General features: G+C 38.8%; 2 protein-coding genes across 2 annotated transcripts; both read right to left on the reverse strand.

Moving 5' to 3' along the window:
- Positions 1-9,012, reverse strand: LOC134324105 (interleukin-10 receptor subunit beta-like). The gene is made up of 7 exons (XM_063005762.1): positions 8,775-9,012; positions 6,485-6,617; positions 6,000-6,166; positions 4,844-4,998; positions 3,626-3,764; positions 2,071-2,225; positions 1-444 (listed from the first exon to the last, which is right to left on the reverse strand). The coding sequence occupies exons 1-7, from the start codon at positions 8,845-8,847 to the stop codon at positions 325-327; spliced, it is 942 nt and encodes a 313-aa protein (XP_062861832.1). The 5' UTR covers positions 8,848-9,012; the 3' UTR covers positions 1-324.
- Positions 9,013-12,370: 3,358 nt separating this feature from the next.
- LOC134323858 (interferon alpha/beta receptor 2-like) lies at positions 12,371-20,586 on the reverse strand. The gene is made up of 8 exons (XM_063005405.1): positions 20,533-20,586; positions 20,336-20,426; positions 19,585-19,714; positions 18,163-18,338; positions 17,805-17,956; positions 13,826-13,982; positions 12,548-12,676; positions 12,371-12,459 (listed from the first exon to the last, which is right to left on the reverse strand). Exons 1-7 carry the CDS (start codon positions 20,584-20,586, stop codon positions 12,552-12,554), a joined length of 885 nt encoding a protein of 294 aa, XP_062861475.1. The 3' UTR covers positions 12,371-12,459; positions 12,548-12,551.

Here is a 20,586-nt window from a genome sequence, read left to right on the forward strand (position 1 = left end):
ACACACTCCAAAATCTTGTGTAAAGCCTTTCAAGACAAGGGTTTGTTGTTATAGACACAAGGAGGGCAACTCCATATTAATGTTCACTATTTTGGAAAGGTATTACAAACAAGCTTATTCACAGCTGTCTACATCATTTTGGCCATATAGTGTATGTATGAACTTAACTATTGCAGAAGTAGCTCTCTGTCTGCATTCTCCGATGGGCTTCCATTGTAAACGTTGTCACAGTTCAGCCTGTCAGAGTTCCTGATTCCTGCATAGAAAGTCCAGCTCTCTTTTTCCTCCTATTATCTGCATTAAGTGGAGTCAGTTTGGAGCTTTCTACATGCATTCAGGAGTTTCCGGAGCTGTGATAATTGAGATCTGGTAATAAAGCTCTTTGGGTTGAGTGATGTTCTGCATGGCCAGCAGCATGGGTGACTTAGGGCGCTCCAACAAGTACTGAACAAGACACAAAGAGTTCAGAGTTAACAGGACCAAGGCATTCCTAACATTGTAACTAAACCAGCCCAACACCACAGTCTAATTCTTTATTATTTTTAAACTGCTAAATGAGCATGGCCTTTAATGTACTGTACAATTACAGATTAGAAAATCTGCATCACATTTGGTTATATTTGAAATGTCTCAGAGTTTCTTCTGAGCAAATTTGGCTTGTTGGACAGCACAATTTTAAAACTATGGATATCGAGTTGACTCTGCAGCTACAATAGATACAAAATCCTTCCACAAGAGTTTAGAATGTGTCTCCAAAATGCTATTTTATATATATATGCTGTATATATATATATTTTTTATTTTATTTTTTATTTTTTTATTTATGCATTTTCTCCCCTTTTTCTCCCTTTTAGCACGTCTAATTGCCCGATTTTATCATGCTTCCTCTCCACCAATGCCGTGCAGTGCAGTGTGTACGGAGAGACACACCCTGAGAGCACCCTGTTCTCATCTCTGTGCAGGCGCCATCAATCAGCCCGCAGAGGTTGTAATTGCATTAGTTATGAGAGAGAGACCCTATCCGTCTTAATCCCACCTATATCTGAACAACAGGTCAATCGTTGTTCATGTGGCCGCTCAGCCTAGCCAGCAGGCAGAGCCGAGATTCGATACGATGTATTCGAGATCCCAGCTCTGGTTCCAGCGTGTGTTTTTAGCGCTGCGCCACCTGTGCGGCCTCCGAAACTCTCTTTTAACTGAATGGGCACAGATTCCCAAACATACTAGCATGAGCTTGTGGAAAGCCTTTTTAAAAGAGTAGAGGCTGTTATAGTGACAACAATGTGGAGACAGGTGAATTATATATTAATGCATGTGATTTTGGAGTGGAATGCAAATGTATGGTCATGTGTCCACACATCTCTACAGTATTATATACGCATGGTCAGATACAGAACTAGCATTCTTCGTAAAGAAAAGGAAACCTGGTCATGTAAAAAGCCACATGTTTGTGGTTAATTATCTACATTAAAACATTATAAAATACTATGGACAAATAACTAAAGCATGTACATTTATTTTGCTATTAAGTTCACCTAAGTGTTTGGTAGAAGCAGTAATTCATAACTTGATCCTGTTTTATGGAAATAACTATAGGATGACAGAGAGGCCAAAGTCCTTCAGTCATTTATCATCATATGGAAGATAAGAAAATAAACCAATAAAATGACAGAAGTGTACTGACCATCATAAAACAGGGAGTTGCTTTTATTGCTAGTATTAGATTACTATTGCTAGTACTAGCTATCTGCTACAGTAATAGCTCTGGAGCTTAATGTATTACTGATGTTTGAATGATGTGATCAATAAATTTAATAGTGTGGTCATTTCGTCTTAGGTTCTGTAAATGAAAAATTAGTTTGAGCACAGATTTCAGCAACATAATGTTCCCCTATTTTTCCCTATGTTAACCATATTTATAAGCACTATACATACATTGTCACTATTTTGCACCTTTTTTGCTATTAAACTCTGTGTAGCATTTCACAGTGTAATTAACCTTAATCCAGACTAAAATAAACGAGGATTCTGAGATATTTTTCTTCAACTCGTACACATACAAACACTGACCTGTTTAAAGTGCTCTGGTAATTTGGCTCGTGGGTGTAAATATCGGATCCCTCTGTAGCTAGACCACGCAGCAAAAGCAATCAGAAGGGCAAAAGCCGCGGTTACCAGAAAACTGACCACCACCGCCAGCATTATCTGCCATAAGTTCACCTGATCTATAAACGCAAATCACAAGCACAACATTACAACCATTTATAGACTTTCAGTGTAGTAAAGTGAACAGTTTAGGAGACTAAAATCCACATAAAATCTTCAGACTATTTGTGCGGAATCAACTTTTTTATTTTTTTAATGCATTTTCTCCCCCTCTCTGCCTATGCCGATCCCTGCTCTGACCGAGAACATCGAAGCTAACCCACGCCCCCTCCGGCACGTGGGCAGCAAGCCGTATGCATCTTATCACCCACACATTGACGAGTGTTGTGCCACCTAGCGTTGTGTACGGAGAGACACACCCTAAGAGCACTCTTTCCTCATCTCTGTGTAGGTGCCTCTAATCAGCCAGCAAAGGTCGTAATTGCACCAGTCTGACAGAGAGAGACCCATATCCGGCTTAGTCCCGCCCATCTGAACAACAGGCCAATCGTTGTTCATGTGACCACTTAGCCTCAGCCGGCAAGGCAGAGATGAGATTCGATACGATGTATTCGAGATCCCAGCTCTGGTTGCAGCGTGTGTTTTTACCGCTGCGCTACTTGAGCGGCCCAGAATCAACTTTTTAGTGTATGCAATAAGTAATAAGAATTTTGTGTTTTGTCTCTTTGCGCCAGATCTCAGGTCAATTTCAGAAAGCTGAAACGCAGAAAGCAGTGAACTCTCTTTGCAGGATTTTCATGAAAATCAGCGTAAAGAACCCTTTATGATTAAACTAGTGGGTAGAGCTTTATGCTATCAATCAGAAGATAATTTCGAATCTTGGCTCTGCCATGCTGCCACTGTTGGGCCCTTAAACAAGGCCTTTAACCCTCTCTGCTCCAGGGGGGCCATACAATGGCTGACCCTGTGCTCTGACCCCAGCTTCCAAACAAGCTGTACTGTACTCCTGTACATTGTACTGTACTCCTGTATATGTATGTATGACAAATAAAGGCATCCTATTCTATTTTTTGTAAATATACATTAACTCCTAACTTAATGCTTGCAACAAATTCTGAAAAAAATAGACAGGGCAATACTGTCATTACAGGTAGAGGTTCATCACTTTGCAAGAAAAAGCATTAGCTAATAATCCAATAGTTAAAAAAAAATTCTCAGAACACAATTGCCAGGAATTTGCAACTGATTTTACCATCTACAGTCCATGATATGATTAAAAGATTTAAAAACATTTATTACAAATAACCCCATTTATTTTTATTTATAATTCTTTGTACTGTCCTGACTATTTTAGAATTAAGTTTGTAACAATTTTAAATATGCAAAGTTTAGATGACCTTCTACATGACATTCAAAAGAGTTTTACAATGATACTGAATACTGAAACGATGTATGTAAATATATGCAATTGTTTTCTTTGGAAAGAAAGTTTGATCAAAAGCATAAACAGGAAGCTCACCATTGGGACTAGTGATTTTACAGGATACGTTACTCATCAGGCTTGTGCGATTATCCAGAATGATCTGTGCTTGCACACAATACTGCACATTTGGTTTAAGATTTGTGAGCATCACGCTGCTTTGATCCACCAACATTTCCTGTAAATCAAACACAAACAAACTTATGATTGGCCAAAGTAATGGAACCAGTGAATTAAAGCTCACACAACACCAAGGTTTTAGTGTAGCTTAATTCTAATGGATAATAAAATACAGTGATCAATAATATCAACAGTAATATACTGGCCAATGATGTCTTTATTAAGGAGTTATTTAGTTGACAACTACATGTAAAATTTCAAAACATGGCAGTGTCTACAACTTTCAGCGGCTTGTAGAATATCCATATCTTATTTTCTGAATAGAAGAACCATGTTTCGTTCAGAAGTTGGCTCTTTATTATGCTGAATATAATGTGGTTCACTTTCAGGCTTCATAATTTCAAAGATATAATAAATCCCTGACTCTCACGTGTACAGTTCTAGCAAACAGGCATTGCTATGCACAAAGTATTGTGCATAAGCTTAATGAACATCATCACTGGTATTAATATAGACACACCCTTGCTCTTTAACCTCCACTTTTCTGATAAGGCTTTTCACCCAGATTTGGAGTGTTTCTGTGGGAATCTGTGCCCATTCAGTTAAAAAAAGCCATTTTAAGGAATGGTACAGATTTCAAACAAGAAGACCTGGCTGGTAATTTGTCCCATAGGTGTTCGATGTAGTTGAGGTCAGGCCTTTGTGCAGACTACTGAAGTTCCTCAACACTTGTTAAAGCAAGTATTTAAACATATGCAAAAGGGAACAGTTATGATTTTGCCACAAAGTGAGAAGCATTTTTTATTTTTACTGATTTTATACACTAGTTAGCAATGAGTGTGGTAAAATACCTGAACTCAGGAATAAAGTTTTAGAAGAATTAAATGTTCAGCCATATTGAGTAAATGTAATTTTTTAACAAATTGCTTTTTAACAAACACCAATAATCAAAAGCTCAAAATAAAAAAAAAATTTATTATGCAGATTAATGTCAAGGAAATATCACAATTGCCAATATTTCATAGTTTTAGCTCATTCATTGGACATTCAGCTAATTTATCTCGTCAGAATAAACAATGTGGCTGAACGAATTCAATGTCTGAAGACATGAAAACACGGATTGAATGTGATGGTTACCTTCTTGTCCTCTGCAGTGCTCCAGTAAAGGATGCGGAATGAAATAGGTGAAAAGATTTCCTTAAGGTTACTTTTTTTTAGAACAGGTTCCGTGATGTCAACCTCAATCCCTACACTTCTGCTCTGCAGCCTCACATCTGGAGCACCAATTATAGCTAGAGAGAAACAACAAAAGTTGAAAAGATGTTGCAGGACAGGGTGATTTTTTTTATGGCTTTTGTGTTTTGTGTTTAATTCCCCCATGCCTCCCCAATGGGGAGAAAGTACCTCCCCCCATGAGTTCCTTTCTAGTTTTGTTACACTTGACTGTTTCAGTTCATCAAAGTAAATTTATTGAAATCTGAGTAAATAAGAGTTTAAGTTATCCAACACAAACTGATACCATGTGAAAGAGCTGTTGCCATCTTAGTTACTCAGTGAACCAATAAATACTGGCCGGCAGGGGTATGGAGGTGCAGATTGATGGACAAAGCAATTTTTTTTAGCCTGCACTTCAAAACATTCTCTGTGCCTAATCAAACATTATTCACTTTACCTGGGGAGGCTCTTTACAAGTGAGTCCTCTGATTTTCTGACTTCCAATGTGTCGGCTGTCTTTGTTGGACTTAACAAATTGGACTTGACAACCTGCCCGACTTCTCACGCTGACCTTTTTGTTGGTTTACGTTTGTTCTGTTTATCAGGAACATAGTCAGTGGATGATGGCAGCATTCTGGTTTTGTAGCAATCCTGAGCCACATTCTGGTTATAGTATTCCAGCATTCTGATGCAATGTCTCCCAAGAACAAGAAAGTTCCCGTCTCTTGTTTCTCAGGCGAGTGTTTGGTTTGCAACTTTGCTGATGGATTAAATAGCTGGTGTGGTTGCAGCCAGTGTTTGTTTGTACTTGAGTCTGTGTTTTCAGTGTTTCCTAGTGATCTCATGAAATGCAGTATTTTCGCTCCAGAGGCAAACTTTTTACTCTTGAGTCCCATTTTGGGTTGTTGTAGTTAAAAGCAATTGAATCACTGTATTTCTGATGGATGCCAAGAATATCCATGTGGGAGTAGCCTTACTCACTAATGGCTGACTTTCAAATAGATTTATCCTAATGAATCTGTTTCTTTGGTTCAGATAATCCCAAAATAACAATATAAGATAAAACAGAAAAACTCACATTTCTCTTCCAAACTCATCTGTTCTGTCTCTACCCAGTCAGAGCTTTCTCCATTCAGTTCTGCTCGTACGCGGAGCATGAATATTACAAAAGGGGTGACGAGATTGGTAAAATCGCAGCTGAGTGATGAGATGTTCACACAAGCAGTATCAAATAAATGCCATCCTCTGAAAGAAGAACATAAAGAATCAAGCTACACAACAGAGCATATCCCATCACACAGTAACCCTGAGATCAAAAACTATTTACACTGAAAGTCTATAAACAAGAATCTAATAATACAACATTATTTCCAAGAATTAAGTACATTAATAATTTAATTTCTGAATTACGTTCACCTAAATATTTTCTTAAAAAATAAATACACATACATATTCTGTGTAATGTTAACAGTAGAAGAGTTTCAGATTTACTTGTAACAGTAAACTGACATTTAGTACTTGCATTTGGCTTCTCAAGGACCCATTCTTAAGGTATCATCTTACTTGTACTCAGTTGTATATCTGTAGTCTCCACCTTGGGAGATGTTTCCTGGGGCTTTCTGTGGTGGATCCCATTCCAAAACAAGTCCCATGTTGAATGATTTAACTCTTACATTCTGAGGTGAGGGAACTTTACCTAAAGGTGAAAGACCAGAACAGGTAGTTAAAGTTCAGTACATGTGAACATTTTATAATAAAATTATTATATACACTACAATGATTATTATTTTTTCCTATTGATATGTATTAATGAGCCAAAGTATTCCAAACTACCCTCCTGCTATGCAAATGGCAAAACCTATTTTATAGAAATCATGCATGTGACAGTTGTTGGGTTGATGGTAGTAACTTAAGTACACATGTTGAATGCAGCAGATATGTGCAGGCCTGAAGACCTAAGTGACTTTATTCAGGACAAAATTATTATGGCCAGCGACTGGGTCAAACAATGTTTAACAGGGTATTGGGTTACCAAGATTTATTTATGCCTATTACATCAACACTACTGTGAACTACTGTGAATTAAATGTAAATGCTGGTGATGATGGGAATGTGTCCTTGCTCAAAGGCCCAACGGTGGCAACCTGGCAGTGGCAGGGCTTGAACCAGCAACCTTTCAATTACTATTCCGGTACCTTAACCGGTAGGCTACAACTGCATCAGAACTTAACATAAATGAATTCCATTTTTTCCTAGACTAAGAGAGGAGATGGAACCAGGATGCACTGAGGAAAGCTCAGCCTCAACCTCACAACATACAAAAACAAACCTGCTGGAAACATACTACTACCAGATACTACAGGGCTTGTGGTATTTACATCCACATGGTGAGTCAGGGATGTTTTTGACAGCATATTGGGTGGGGGTTTAAAAGTACACCGATCAGGCATAACATTAAACCACCTCCTTGTTTCTACACTCACTGTCCATTTTATCAGCTCCACTGACCATATAGAAGCACTTTCTAGTTCTACAATTACTGACTGTAGTCCATCTTTTTCTCTACATACTTTTTTAGCCTGCTTTCACCCTGTTCTTCAATGGTCAGGACCCCCACAGGACCACTACAGAGCAGGTATTACTTGGATGGTGGATCATTCTCAGCACTGCAGTGCCACTGACATGCTGGTGGTGTGTTAGTGTGTGTTGTGCTGGTATGAGTAGATAAGACACAGCAGCGCTGGTGGAGTTTTTAAACACCTCACTGTCACTGCTGGACCCCGTGGGCAGCGTCCTGTGACCACTGATGAAGGTCTAGAAGATGACCAACTCAAACAGCAGCAATAGATGAGCGACCGTCTCTGACTTTACATCTACAAAGAGGACCAGCTAGGTAGTAGTGTCTAATAGAGTGGACAGTGAGTGGACACGGTATTTAAAAACTCCAGCAGCCGGCTTTGTCTGATCCACTCATACCAGCACAACACACACTAACACACCACCACCTGTCATTGTCACTGCAGTGCTGAGAATCATCCACCACCTAAATAATACCTGCTCTGTGGTGGTCCTGTAGGGGTCCTGACCATTGAAGAACAGGGTGAAAGCAGGCTAAAAAGGTTTGTAGATAAATAGATGGACTACAGTCAGTAATTGTAGAACTAGAAAGTGCTTCTATATGGTCAGTGGAACTGATAAAATAGACAGTGTGTGTAGAAACCAGGAGGTTTTTTTTAATGTTATGATGGATCGGTGTACTTTTAATGATCACCGTATTAAGTATTTTAACATTAACAACACTGTCTAATCTGTTATATGTACGACCATAACCATTCTAAACATTTGGTCTTATATTCCTGAGCCAGTGCACTAAATTAATGTAAATTTATACTGTAAATTTTGAAAAGTGTTGAGATTTATAAGACCCAGTATTTAATACCGCATTGAGAAATATAAGAAGTCGGCAGTTGGTTAGAACAGACACAATAGCACGAGGCTAAACGTGCTATTTAGTATGGTAGTACGCAAGTACTCACATCGCCATGGTGATCTGTTAGTAAACTACGCATGACAACATGCATACTGTTTAGTAGTCGTAGGTAGTATGACGATTCTGGGGGAAGTTCTAATAGGAAGTTAATGACAAGTTTACTGTAAGTAATTCATTAAGGTATTTAAAGATTTAACACAGAATAAAGTACACAAAGGCACAATAGAGTACATTTACCTCAAGAGAAAATCAGAAAGTAGTATGTAAAGTAGATAATGTTTTCATTAAAAATGTGGACAGATCAGGAGTGTTCGGTATCCTACAGTTCTATACTGTTAATGAGACTTTATCAAAACAACTTACCAGCTGAAGCAGACAGAGAGAAGCAGAGCAGAGAGATTATAGCTGTAAACATCATGAGTCCAAAAGAGAACATAGAAAGAAAATGATGAGCATATTCGGAGTCTGTAGTTCTTGTGTTTCCGTGTGTAGGTTCGTTATGGTAATGTTGACTAGATGGGAAGGAACAGCGGTGCAGGCGGAGCTGTAGGAGAATCGAAACTGAAAGACAAGCTTCAGGTCAGTCTCTGAAGATTTTACCTCTGACAAATCCCTTGGGGGGGCAATTGTTGCGATGATGGCCAAGGTGACCCGTTCAATGGGTAAATTAGAGTTTAAATAATTACCATCTTAAGTCATCTGTCAGTTTGCCCTCACAAATAACTTTGAACATGGAGAGAGACCAGCTTTACCATCGATCGTAAAATAAAGTAAAGCCTTCACCCTAACAATTTAATTCAGTCTCTATTAGATAGCATTTTATTTTAGGTGCAGCAGATCCAGAATAAAGATTGGCATCGGGGCTGATGTGCAATGAATAAAGAAGTACAATTAAACAATAATAACAATCCGCAATTTAAAAATTACATTATAAAACGGATAGTTCCGGTCCTAAAATCTGATTGGCTGAGACTCGTTCGAAGCCGTTGTAAAATCCCCGATAAACTCACACCTATGACCGCCTCACATCATTCCATATTAATACGCCACTGAAAAGAAGAAGTGAATGTTATGGTCGGCCTCATGTTGCCTAGCAACACTGTTAACAACTACCTGGGGTCGTGGAAGAATGCTTTTTGTAAGTGTTTTTGGAAATAAAAACATTTATAAATTGAACATTGTTGTATTTAATTATATTTTATGTTGACCGCCGTTTTATAAAAGCAATAAGCCACTCTACTGCTAGAACAAAATCGCAGTAACGCACATTCTCTCGTGGCTTATTGCTTTATTACTTACTTGTAATTTACTTGTAACTTGTATGATTTTACCCCCTTTGTAGATACTTGAATTTGGTCTGGGTGGCCCTAATTCTCAAGTTGCTAATTTATCCTGATTACACGATGGAGTCACTCCGAACTGAGGTAATGGTAGTCATGGTGACGAGATCGCGACACCAGGTTACGTGTGACGCAAGCACGTAAGTGCGAGCCCTCCCGGAACCCATTCAGAATGTATTGCAGTGTCTCCAGTTTGAAAAAAAGAGCCTTAACATGAGAGTCTATTAGAGCAATCCGGGGCGATTTTCAGTCTCACGGTTCCTTCTGTTTCATACATGTCGCCCTGTCTCTGTCTAATCTGCAGAATTTCTCTACTATTGAAAAAAATACGGAACAAAGCGCGTCCCGTATCAGTTCAATACGGAACACGATGTGACGTTTCCATATAAGGAACGATTCCGTATTTTACGGGAAGGTTAGACAACCCTATAACAGGTACTCACTCAGAAGTTCATGCAGCGTGCCTTGCGCTCAGCAAAATCACCTACAATAGACTTCAAGTCCAAATTCCTAGCCTCACGGCTTTCTTTTCGCTTCTGAGCACCGCTTTTTACTTTAATTTACTGAGCATTTTGCCTGTTACCACTTAGCTCACCACTGACAGATCCGATTAGTTTGCAGTAGTCACACGTCAAGTTCAGCCTGCTGTTCCACTGGTCTAGTAACGTTAAGCATGTTACACAGAATCCCCAAATCCCTTGCTGTTCACTCACTATATATTTTGATTATTGTTTTTTACTTATTTTAATATTTTACTTAATGAAAATATTGTAATATAATAATAACAACCTGGTGAGTGCAGCCAAAGGTTGTGGTTGAGTTCATGTCGTGGAGGGGCCCCCCTGGTAGTTATGCCCCTGCCTGAACCACTGTGCTTATATTGCCCAAAATAATTAATACTTGATTGACTTCAACAAAATATGGGTTTATATTTATTGCATTTAGCAGACGCTTCACCTAAAGCAACTTACCATTGTAACTGAACACAAACCAAGCAGTTGAGGGTTAAGGGCCTTGTTTAAGGGCCTACAGTAACCTTCTGATTATTAGTTCAGTACGTTAACTACTAAGCTATTACTCCCAAAAATATTTAGTTGTTTTGACTTAATATAGTTTACATTTATTACATTTAGCAGATGGTATAGGGTAGTTGAAGCCTAGCGGGTAAGGTACTGGACTAATAATTGAAAGGTCGCTGGTTCAACTAGTATTTTTTTGTTTACTATTTGTAACAAACTGTTCTACAAGCGTGTACAGTAACAATTCAACAAAAAGTTTTGCAATAAATTTGCATCAACATAAATCTGGCACATTTATTGTCAAAATTGTAATACAACGTTCTACTGTTTGCCAGTCTTGTTGAAAAAACATGTTCATCTTAAATGTGCCAATGAATACAAATATTCCAACAAGTAGATTTTACATAAAACAATTAATTAAATAAAAAGATTTGAATATGTAACTTGTTACTACCCACCTTTAATCGACACAGCTATATCGCTCTTCAGTTATTAGCAGCTCTAGATTCTTTTAAATCAAGAAAGCCTTTTCTAAAAATGAATCACTTACCTCAGTTATATTAATCTTTATGACCAAAATGGAAATCGTAATGACGTATAGTATTCATCGATACAGTTGTGTTTTGGATTTTAGTCGGGGTGTTTATCACATGGAAACACAGCTGCATGACGACAGCCTCCTTTTTATCAGAAAGACAAATCTGCTTTGTTTCTACTTTCACATGCTAGAAAACGTCATTATAAATACACCAAGTATGGCATTGGTTAACTTGTCTTTGAGCAAAATTTGGGGCATATTTGGCTCACAAAAACACATACAGTACAGTTAAAATGGAATATTACACCCCCTACACCTGCAATTTCCTTCGGGATCAATAAAGTGTTATCTTATCTTATCTTAAAGGTATTATGGTTTATAGAATGAAAATATACAACAAGAATTTAAAAAACAAGAAATATTTATTGATACAAGCAATTTTAAGAACATAAGTTGAAGGAAAAACATGTAGTTCCCTTGACAAATTTCCATGTGCACTATTATTCAACCCCAAGCATCAGTACTTGCTGGATCATCCTTTTGCCTTGATAACCTCTAATAAGTGATTTTGGTAAAATATTCCAGGACGGATTCCGTAACCAAGCACAAAATATGGTGAAAAGGTCAGACAGTGATGTTTGATGAGAACACCTGCCTTGTGATCACGCTTCCAATTCAACCCAAAGGTGTTCACTGGGCCAGGGGGCGGGGCCTGTTTGCAGTCCACTGGAGTTCCTCTAGACTTGTCAAGTCTTTTCGCTTGGTGCAAAAAGGGCTCAGTCACCCAAGTGCCAAAGTTGCTTAAGCCTCTTAGCAATGGATGTTGCTAAAAACGTAAGATGAATGATTAGATGTTCTGTCCACATGTAATTGGCCATATAATGTAGTGTAACCTACACTTCTGAATTGTTTTGTTTGTTAACAAGATCAGAAAAATATCTAATTACAGAGATTACAGAGATGATTTTTCCCTTTTATTTTGTCAAAGATGCTTTATTGGTTCTGCTAATCTCTGAAGAACAAACACTGAAGCAGAATAACATCTAGGATCTAAAAAAAAAGAGCCATTTCCAACATTTTAACCCAAATGTTAATGAAATTCAGATGATTCTTTGGTAGCAGGTGTCATTTGGCAGTAGAAAGCCTATTCCCTCCAAAAACAAAAAGACAAACCATGAGAGCTATGTGTAAGTCAGTGCACCACATTTGAATTTAATGAGCATAGCAAGTTTTTTTTACCTTCCTACCAGCAAATGACTCTGTGTAGAGGTGTGTAAAGTTCACCCAGCATACCGGTGTAGATCAGAGCTGCACAGGAAAGCATCATCAGAAGGAAAACAGCACACAGAGCAGTCACAAACAATGTCACTGTAGGACAGAAGAAATACAAGTCTTGGCCATCTTGCATGTTATGGGTCAGTCAAAGTAGGCAATAATGCTCAGTGAGGTTCTGGAATAATACTTTAATTGGTGAGAAAAAAACCTAAGAAACAGGTGGTGATGCTGTCATAATTTAGTATAAAAGTAGCATTAATAAATGGCTTGGCCAATGGGTCAATGTTCACCACTTTGTGAACAACTGCATGAGCAAACAGACCAACAGTTTAAGAACAACATTTTACTATGCAGGGAATTCAGGGATTTTACCATCCACAGTCCACAACACTAGTAGAGATTTAAATATTACAGCAAATTGTCTGCAAATGTATCTGAGATGGTATGACACAAAACTTGACCCAAAGAGGTATAGGACAATCATAACTGTTACAAACCCCAAGTCCAAAAGCCAGTGTCTGTCATGGGTATTAAGGCAGTGTTGGCTCTGAAAATAACCAGATTGTGGAGTGTGTCTGTGGAAAGTTGTGCATTTCATCCTTATGGTGTTCTGTGGGTTAAGGGCAGGGGTCTATTAACCCTATAACGCCAAGAGTATCATATTTGATACATGAGTTTAAAGATATCTACATCTTGTTTTGTTACATATTGTTTTCCTAAAAAACCTGATGTACCGTATACAATGTATACATATCTTCTGCTCCTGGTGGATTATTCGTGTACTGCATGCACCAGAGGACCTTTTAATGAGCCATGCAATATGGCTATCATCAATCAGTGACCCCTGTAGTTAGTCATGGTTATTTAGTATGACTAGTGTTTGTGAAATCAGGCACATGTTTACTTTATCCTTATTGTGTTCTGTCAGTTAGAGGCAGGGGTCTATTCAAGGCCACTAGAGTTCCTTTACACAAAACCATAATACTTGTCAAAACATGCTGGAACTGGAAAAGGGGGCTTTCCCAAACTATTAAATGTTGAAAGCATATAATGTATTTGATAAGTAGATTTTTATACCAGTTAGCAGTGGGTGTGACTGCATAATTTGAAGGGTTGTCTACATACTTTTGGCCATTCAGTGTATTTTCAGGTATTAATATGAATGATTTTTACCAGCTGATGTTATTATATGTCGTTTCAGGACCATGATATTAGGATGAGTGCTGTGATACTGAAGCGCACCTGTGTTGAGTGGTTGTGGGCTGGTGTAGGTGCAGTGTGGAGCAGAAGGAAGAACAGGGTTTTGAGAGCTTGATACAGTGACGACTGTGATGCAGTACTCCGCTTCTGGTTCGAGGTAATTAATTAGATTCTCTCCGTTGGATGCTTTTATAGAAAACTGCCAGAGAGATACACACAATTTAAATGTAGGTGTTATTATATAGGATACAGGATAACTAATTAGGCAGGAATTGACAAAATTCTACTTGCAAAACTGAAACAATAGGTATCTTTAGTTCCCAAACCATAAAAAGTCCCATTAATAGGAAAGGTGATGGAACAAACTTTGTGTGTGTGTTGCAGGCATCAAATTGTACACTTGTTTATATTTACAATATAATTAAGTTGATTAGTGAAAAAATCTTTTATTTGTACTTTTGTTGATTAAATAAAGTTTCAAGCCACTCAGGTGGCGCAGCGGTAAAACACACTAGCACACCAGACCAATTGCCCGATTGTGTCATGCTTCCTTTCCACTAATGCCGACCCCAGCTCTGACTGAGGAGAACGAAGCTAACCCACGCCCCTTCCGACATGTGGGCAGCAGCCGTATGCATTTTGTCACCTACACTTTGACGAGTGCAATGCGGATCAGCACTGTGTATGGAGAGACACACCCTGACAGCACTCTTTTCCCGTCTCTGTGCAGGTGGCATCAATCAGCCAGCAGAGGTCGTAATTGCATTAGTAATGAAAGAGACACTATCCGGCTTTTTTTAATATCCCACCCCTAAGCCGTAGCCTAGTGGTTAAGGCACAGGACTAGTAATCCAAAGGCTGCTGGTTCAAGCCCCACCACTGCTAGGTTGCTGCTGTTGGGCCCTTGAGCAAGGCCCCTAACCCTCAGTTGCTCAGACTGTATACTGTCACAGTACTGTAAGTCACTTTGGATAAAGGCGTCTGCTAAATGCCGAAAATGTAAATGTATCTTAACAACAGGCCAATCGTTGTTCATGTGGTTGCTCAGCCCAGCCGGCAGGCAGAGATGCAATGTATTCGAGATTACAGCTCTGGTGTTCTACCGTGTGTTTTTATTTCATTTTGCAATATGTCCCAACATTCCAGAACTGGGGCTTGTATGATCTGTTACCAATCTACTGTTTTAGGCCATTATGTGCCCAAATACTACATTTAGTTACACAATACATCTGTACATACACCCCTGAAGACTTAAGGAAGACAAACATCAAGGTTCTTCTCTGTACTAGCACCCAGGTGGTGGAATGAACTTCCCCTGTCTGATCAAACAGACCTTGCTGAGAAATCATATGATTTTCTTCACACTGTTTTAGTTACCATTACTGACGCACACATGCAGATCTGTACATTAGCAGTGTGTTTCCTGGTTAGGTACTACAGATTACTTAGTTACGCTCAAACTGAAGCCACAATTCAGAGAATAGGCTTTCTCTTCCTTTTTTGTCGCTGCACGAGAGCTTTGCTTGAAAGAAAAGGCATATTTTCCATGAAGCGTCTAGTGCACTAGTGTTCTGTGTCTTTGTATCAACCACAAATGTGTGCGCATGTAAATATAATGCTACAGTGTAGAAATCCCCACATCTGGTTTAGGAGACAAAAGAGGCTGTTTACAGTCAGAGGAAGTTCATCTTTCTTTACATATGTGCTGCATGTAGAGGAAAAAATCCTCAGGCTCCAAAAAAGTTTTACCGACTTGACTGCCTGTTTCAGTGAAAATAAAACCATTTTAAGCAAAATGTCTCCGTTCTGATAGACAGTTGCATCACTCATAGGTGGTTAGTATTACTTCTCGGAAATAAGACAAAAAAACAACTTAAAAAATTCTAAAACAAATCATTAGCTGAGTCAACTTTCTTTCTGTGGCATCTCTTAAGGCAAGGTTAATACTACATTTACATTTTCAGCATTTAGCAGACGCTATTATCCAAAGCGACTTACAGTACTGTGACATTATATTGTCCAAGCAATTAAGCAGTTAAGGGTCTTGCTCAAGGGCCCAACAGTGGCAACCTGAGAGTGGTGGGGCTTGAACCAGTGACCTTTTGATTACTAGTTCCATACCTTACCCACTAGGCTACAACTGCCCCACATGTACAAACATACAGAATGATGCACTCAGGGATAAAAATAAACAATATTGGCCTAAATGTTGAGATGATTTATTAAGTTTAGGTCTTGCAGCCACACCTACTGCTGAAAATTTTGAAGGTCTTCTTACTCAAAGCCAGAACAAGTTTGAAATAGACAGGTTTGCTGTAGAGGAACTGAACTCAACCAAAACACCTTTGGAATGAATAAATGGACACACAATTCTCAAACACATGCTCCAAAATGCTGTTAAAAGCCTTTTTGGCCACTCAGCCTCAGCCGGCAAGGCAGAGCTGAGATTCAATATGATGTATTAGAGATCCCAGCTCTGCCTTGCCGGCTGAGGCTGAGTGGCCACATGAACAATGATTGGCCTGTTGTTCATATGGGTGGGACTAAGCCGGATAGGGTCTCTCTCTCATGACTAATGCAACTACGACCTCTATGACCACAGAGATGAGAAAAAAGTGCTCTTAGGGTGTGTCCCTCCGTACACGCAGCTAAGCTGCACTGCACTCGTCAAAAGTGTAGGTGATAAGATGCATACGGCATGCTGCCCATGTGTCGGAGGGGGCGTGGGTTAGCTTTGTTCTCCTCAATCAGAGCAGACATCGGCATTGGTGGAGAGGAAGCATGCTGCAATGGGGCAATGCCCATGGTTTTGAAACGTGATGTCAAGCCTAATGGGTGTCCATATAGAACAGACAAGGGTTTTTGGTCTGTTGGTCCTGGATTCTGTAAAGTTACTTTGAGACAATGTTCATTGTAAAAAGTGCTATATAAGTAAATTTGACTTGACTTGACGTGATACACTTAACTCATTCTGTACAATACCTGCACATCTGGACATTCTAAAATTATTCGAATTCTAAATTGAAATGTTATATGCCCGAATAATACTTGAAACATTTACATTAATGGACTCACAGTAGATTATACTTTAATGTTGTATATCTGTACATTCATAGCTTTACATGTATATATTGAACAGATGGTGCTAGTTTTATGTAAGATTTATGTAAGCAAATGTGTGTTTTGTACTAAATGTGTGTTAAAACTGTGAGGGACTATGCACCCAAGATTTTCACTCACCTTTCATACCTGTGTTAATGTGACATGACAATAAAAGTGATTTGATTGACAAAAAAATGGTCCACAATGATGCGATCAACTGTCTATAAAGGAAGGCGACATCATGGAGGGTTTTAATCATAGAACAAAATAAGGCATTTTTATTTGGTAGTAGTAACATGGGCCAAAATAAATAAATAAATGAAGGAAATGAAAGACCTAATTCAAAGGACTAATTAATCAGGCACATTTCCAATATCTATGCAGGTACATTTTGGCAAACAAATCTGGTTAAATAGACACAACTTCAAACCTGGTGGGATTTGAACAGCCTGATATCCTTGCATTGTGTACATCATAACAGCATTAAGTTTGGTTGTAGTTTCTTAAAGCTGGATTATCAAAAAATAATTTGTTCTTTTTAAATACATATTATTATTAGTTTACCACAATCTCTAATGTAGTTTTGTTAATCTAAGTACAGTACATGCTGATGCATTGTTGGGTTTCACCTGCAGATACAAAATAATCATGTAACTGATGAATTGCAGACACGATAATTAAGTTTGAACATACCTAGTGGCTCAAGAGAAGGTTAGCAGTCCTGTATAAACTCTGTGATTCTAACTTTGTGTGAAATAGACAAATGTGTCCATTTTAATAAGGTACTGGTCCCAATACTGGTATTTTTGCCAAAATAAGTATATAGAAGAGTTCTATATGAAAGTGGTCATTGTGAACATTGTTAAGAACATTGTTTGTGATATAACTATGTGGTGTTGGAAGGACCCATCAGACTCACCTGAGCTTTGTCTCTAGTTCTGGACACATTTACATGATACTGTTGATAAAAGTACAGTTCAAGGAGTTGCTCTGAACTTGCTGGAGCACTGAGTTTCAGCAGAAGGCAGTTTCCACAACCAGCTAGCGAGACCTCTGGAGGACCCAACGTAGCTGTCAGCAAAAAAATCAACAAATGAGCTGAAAAATGCTAAATGCTTACTGCATGAGTCCAGAGACAGTTTACACATAGAGGAAGCAAACAAAGGGCTTTATATAGGTCTAAAGTGAACTTTTTAGCTATGTATTGTTATGGGACAATCCTTTTGTAAAGATACAGAGACAAGGGGGAGAATGAAAAATAAAAAGTGGTTTCTTACTGTCTGTCAGGGGATGAAAAAACATGGAATTTGTCCAGTTGGATTCCTGGTCTGGGCTGAATGCCTGCACTCGGGCCAAATAATAACTAAACACGTCCCTGAAAGATCTGGTCAGGTCACAAGACTCGCCAATTTGCAAATCTGAACAGTTAAGGATGGAATTCCAACGTTTCCTCCTAAATTTAAGAAAAGGAAGAGGTTTAAAATTCATGTAGATTTTTACAACATGGGGAAAAAAAGCTTTATAGCTATGGTACAAACAAATTATGTGTGAAATGGAAAATAAAGTGGGGCCACACAAACTTCAAATATAAAAGGTGAGCAACAATGGATCCCAGGTGTCGCGTTGATCTATTCTGCAGAGTTTGACCTCTGAAGTTTGAATCTCAATCGTGCTACCAGATTGGACAGGACCTCAGACTTGATTGGTTGTATCTGAGAGGGTGAAACGGGGTCTCTTCCAATTGCCACTTCAACTCTTCAGTGCAGCATTTCTTTAATTCAAATACAATACAAGGCTTCTGAGCATGAACTGCTTATTTAAGCTTCTGCCAGAGCATCTCCATAAAGATTAAGTCAGAACTTTGACTAGGCCACTCCGAACCCCTGATTTGGTTCCTTTGGGACATTCAGAAGTAGACTCAATCTAGACTCAGATGCTGGCTGTCCACATTATTTTGGAGAAAACAGGACTCCAGGTGTCCAATCCTGATGTCTGCGTGCCCATTGTATGTGCTTTTGATGGTGGACAGGAGTTATCATGGACACTTTAACTGTGCTGTGATGATGCAGCCCATACACAAAAGAGTTTAATGCACTATGTCCTGTGACACATTCACCTCATCACCAATGGTAAACAGATCTGCAGTTTGAGCCACAGTAGGTTTCAGTTGGTTTGTACTAAAGGCCACAGCCTTTATGTTGTGTGGCATTTATGAGTCTTGGCTGATCAACACCCTGTAGGCGGTTTGTAGCTGTCCCTCCTCAAACCACTGTCAATTGAAACTCATTACTGGCCATAAGTACTATTTGCTCCTTTGAGATAATTTGATTCTGTCGTCTGGCCATAATGATTTATTCCTGTATCAAAGTACTCAGGTCTTTATACTTATTATATCTGCTGCATTTAACACATGAAGTAGGACTAACTACAATCAGCCCAACACGTATTACACCCCATTCACATGCACACTTGTTACATGTGGTTTTAAGGCTTTGGTTAATCTACTGTATACATACAAATATCATACTGATTACTACCTAAATATTTTGATTACCACATGGCCATTATGATTCAGATAATTAAGTTGATATAGATTCAAAATTTTACATTTAATGTGATAAATTATTGCTATAAAACCTATAATGTTCCATGTCATTTACAGATCTATTAGCAAGCACTGAACAAAGAAGTGATCCTACCTCTGATTATAGCTCTCTACCTGAAATAGTGTGAAGGCTGGCGTTCCAGGTCCTGGTCTCCAGGTTAGCTTGTGCTTCATATTAAAGGAGATAATGGTGACATTTTGGGGAACTGGAAGTAGACAGTACCCTAAAAGAGGAAAAAGAAAAGTGGTTTTACACTAAATTAAAAATTGTATTTGGGCACTCTCCCCTTTACATGCCCAACAGTGAAAAGGGCCACCAATGGACCACCCTGTGGAGATCATTACACATTTGGTGGTGGACCATTATCACACAGCAGTGCACTGACTTATTATGACGTCTACTGGACGTTAGTGGTGGTTCTGTGGTGACTGTTTCCTTGGGTAGACAGGGCTGAGGGGGCTAAAATGGGCTACAGATAGTTATTCTTATTCTTATTATCATTATCATAATGTGTGATCAAGTCGATTCTGGCAACCATTTGAAGTATTTTGCCAAAACATCCTGCCTTATGTTTGTGTCTTCAGGCTTCTTATTGGTTTGCTCATTATTCCCACTGGACAATTTTACAGTGGAAAATGAAAGAAAACTACATGTCCAAACTACTAAAGCAAACTAAGCAAATAATTAGACCCATGTCTGGCAATGCTATACGCCAGCTGTCATGTTCTGCCCATAACAGAAGCCACAATTACACCAGATGATACATCAGAGATGTTAGGTTGCCAATTAATCATAAAAGATCCCCACTGAAATCATCACAAATCAATATGAAACTTTCCCATACCTTCATGTATCAGGCAGAATAAGAATGTCCACCGTATTAGCATCCAGTACTGGCGTGAGCAATTCATCCTAACCGACCGCAGCGTGGGCGTCTGAGTATTTTACATCTGTGTGCATCTGCATGAGTGTGAGAGCTTGGTACGTTTAAAGGTAAGGTTCGTTTTGGTAAAGGGGTAAGATGAGTTTCCATTTCCCCACAAGTCCCTCCCTGAGCACAGATACTCTGTAACCCACTGCAATCCTCATATTCAT

Source organism: Trichomycterus rosablanca, chromosome 12 (genome assembly GCF_030014385.1).
Source record: "Trichomycterus rosablanca isolate fTriRos1 chromosome 12, fTriRos1.hap1, whole genome shotgun sequence".
NCBI lineage: Eukaryota > Metazoa > Chordata > Actinopteri > Siluriformes > Trichomycteridae > Trichomycterus > Trichomycterus rosablanca.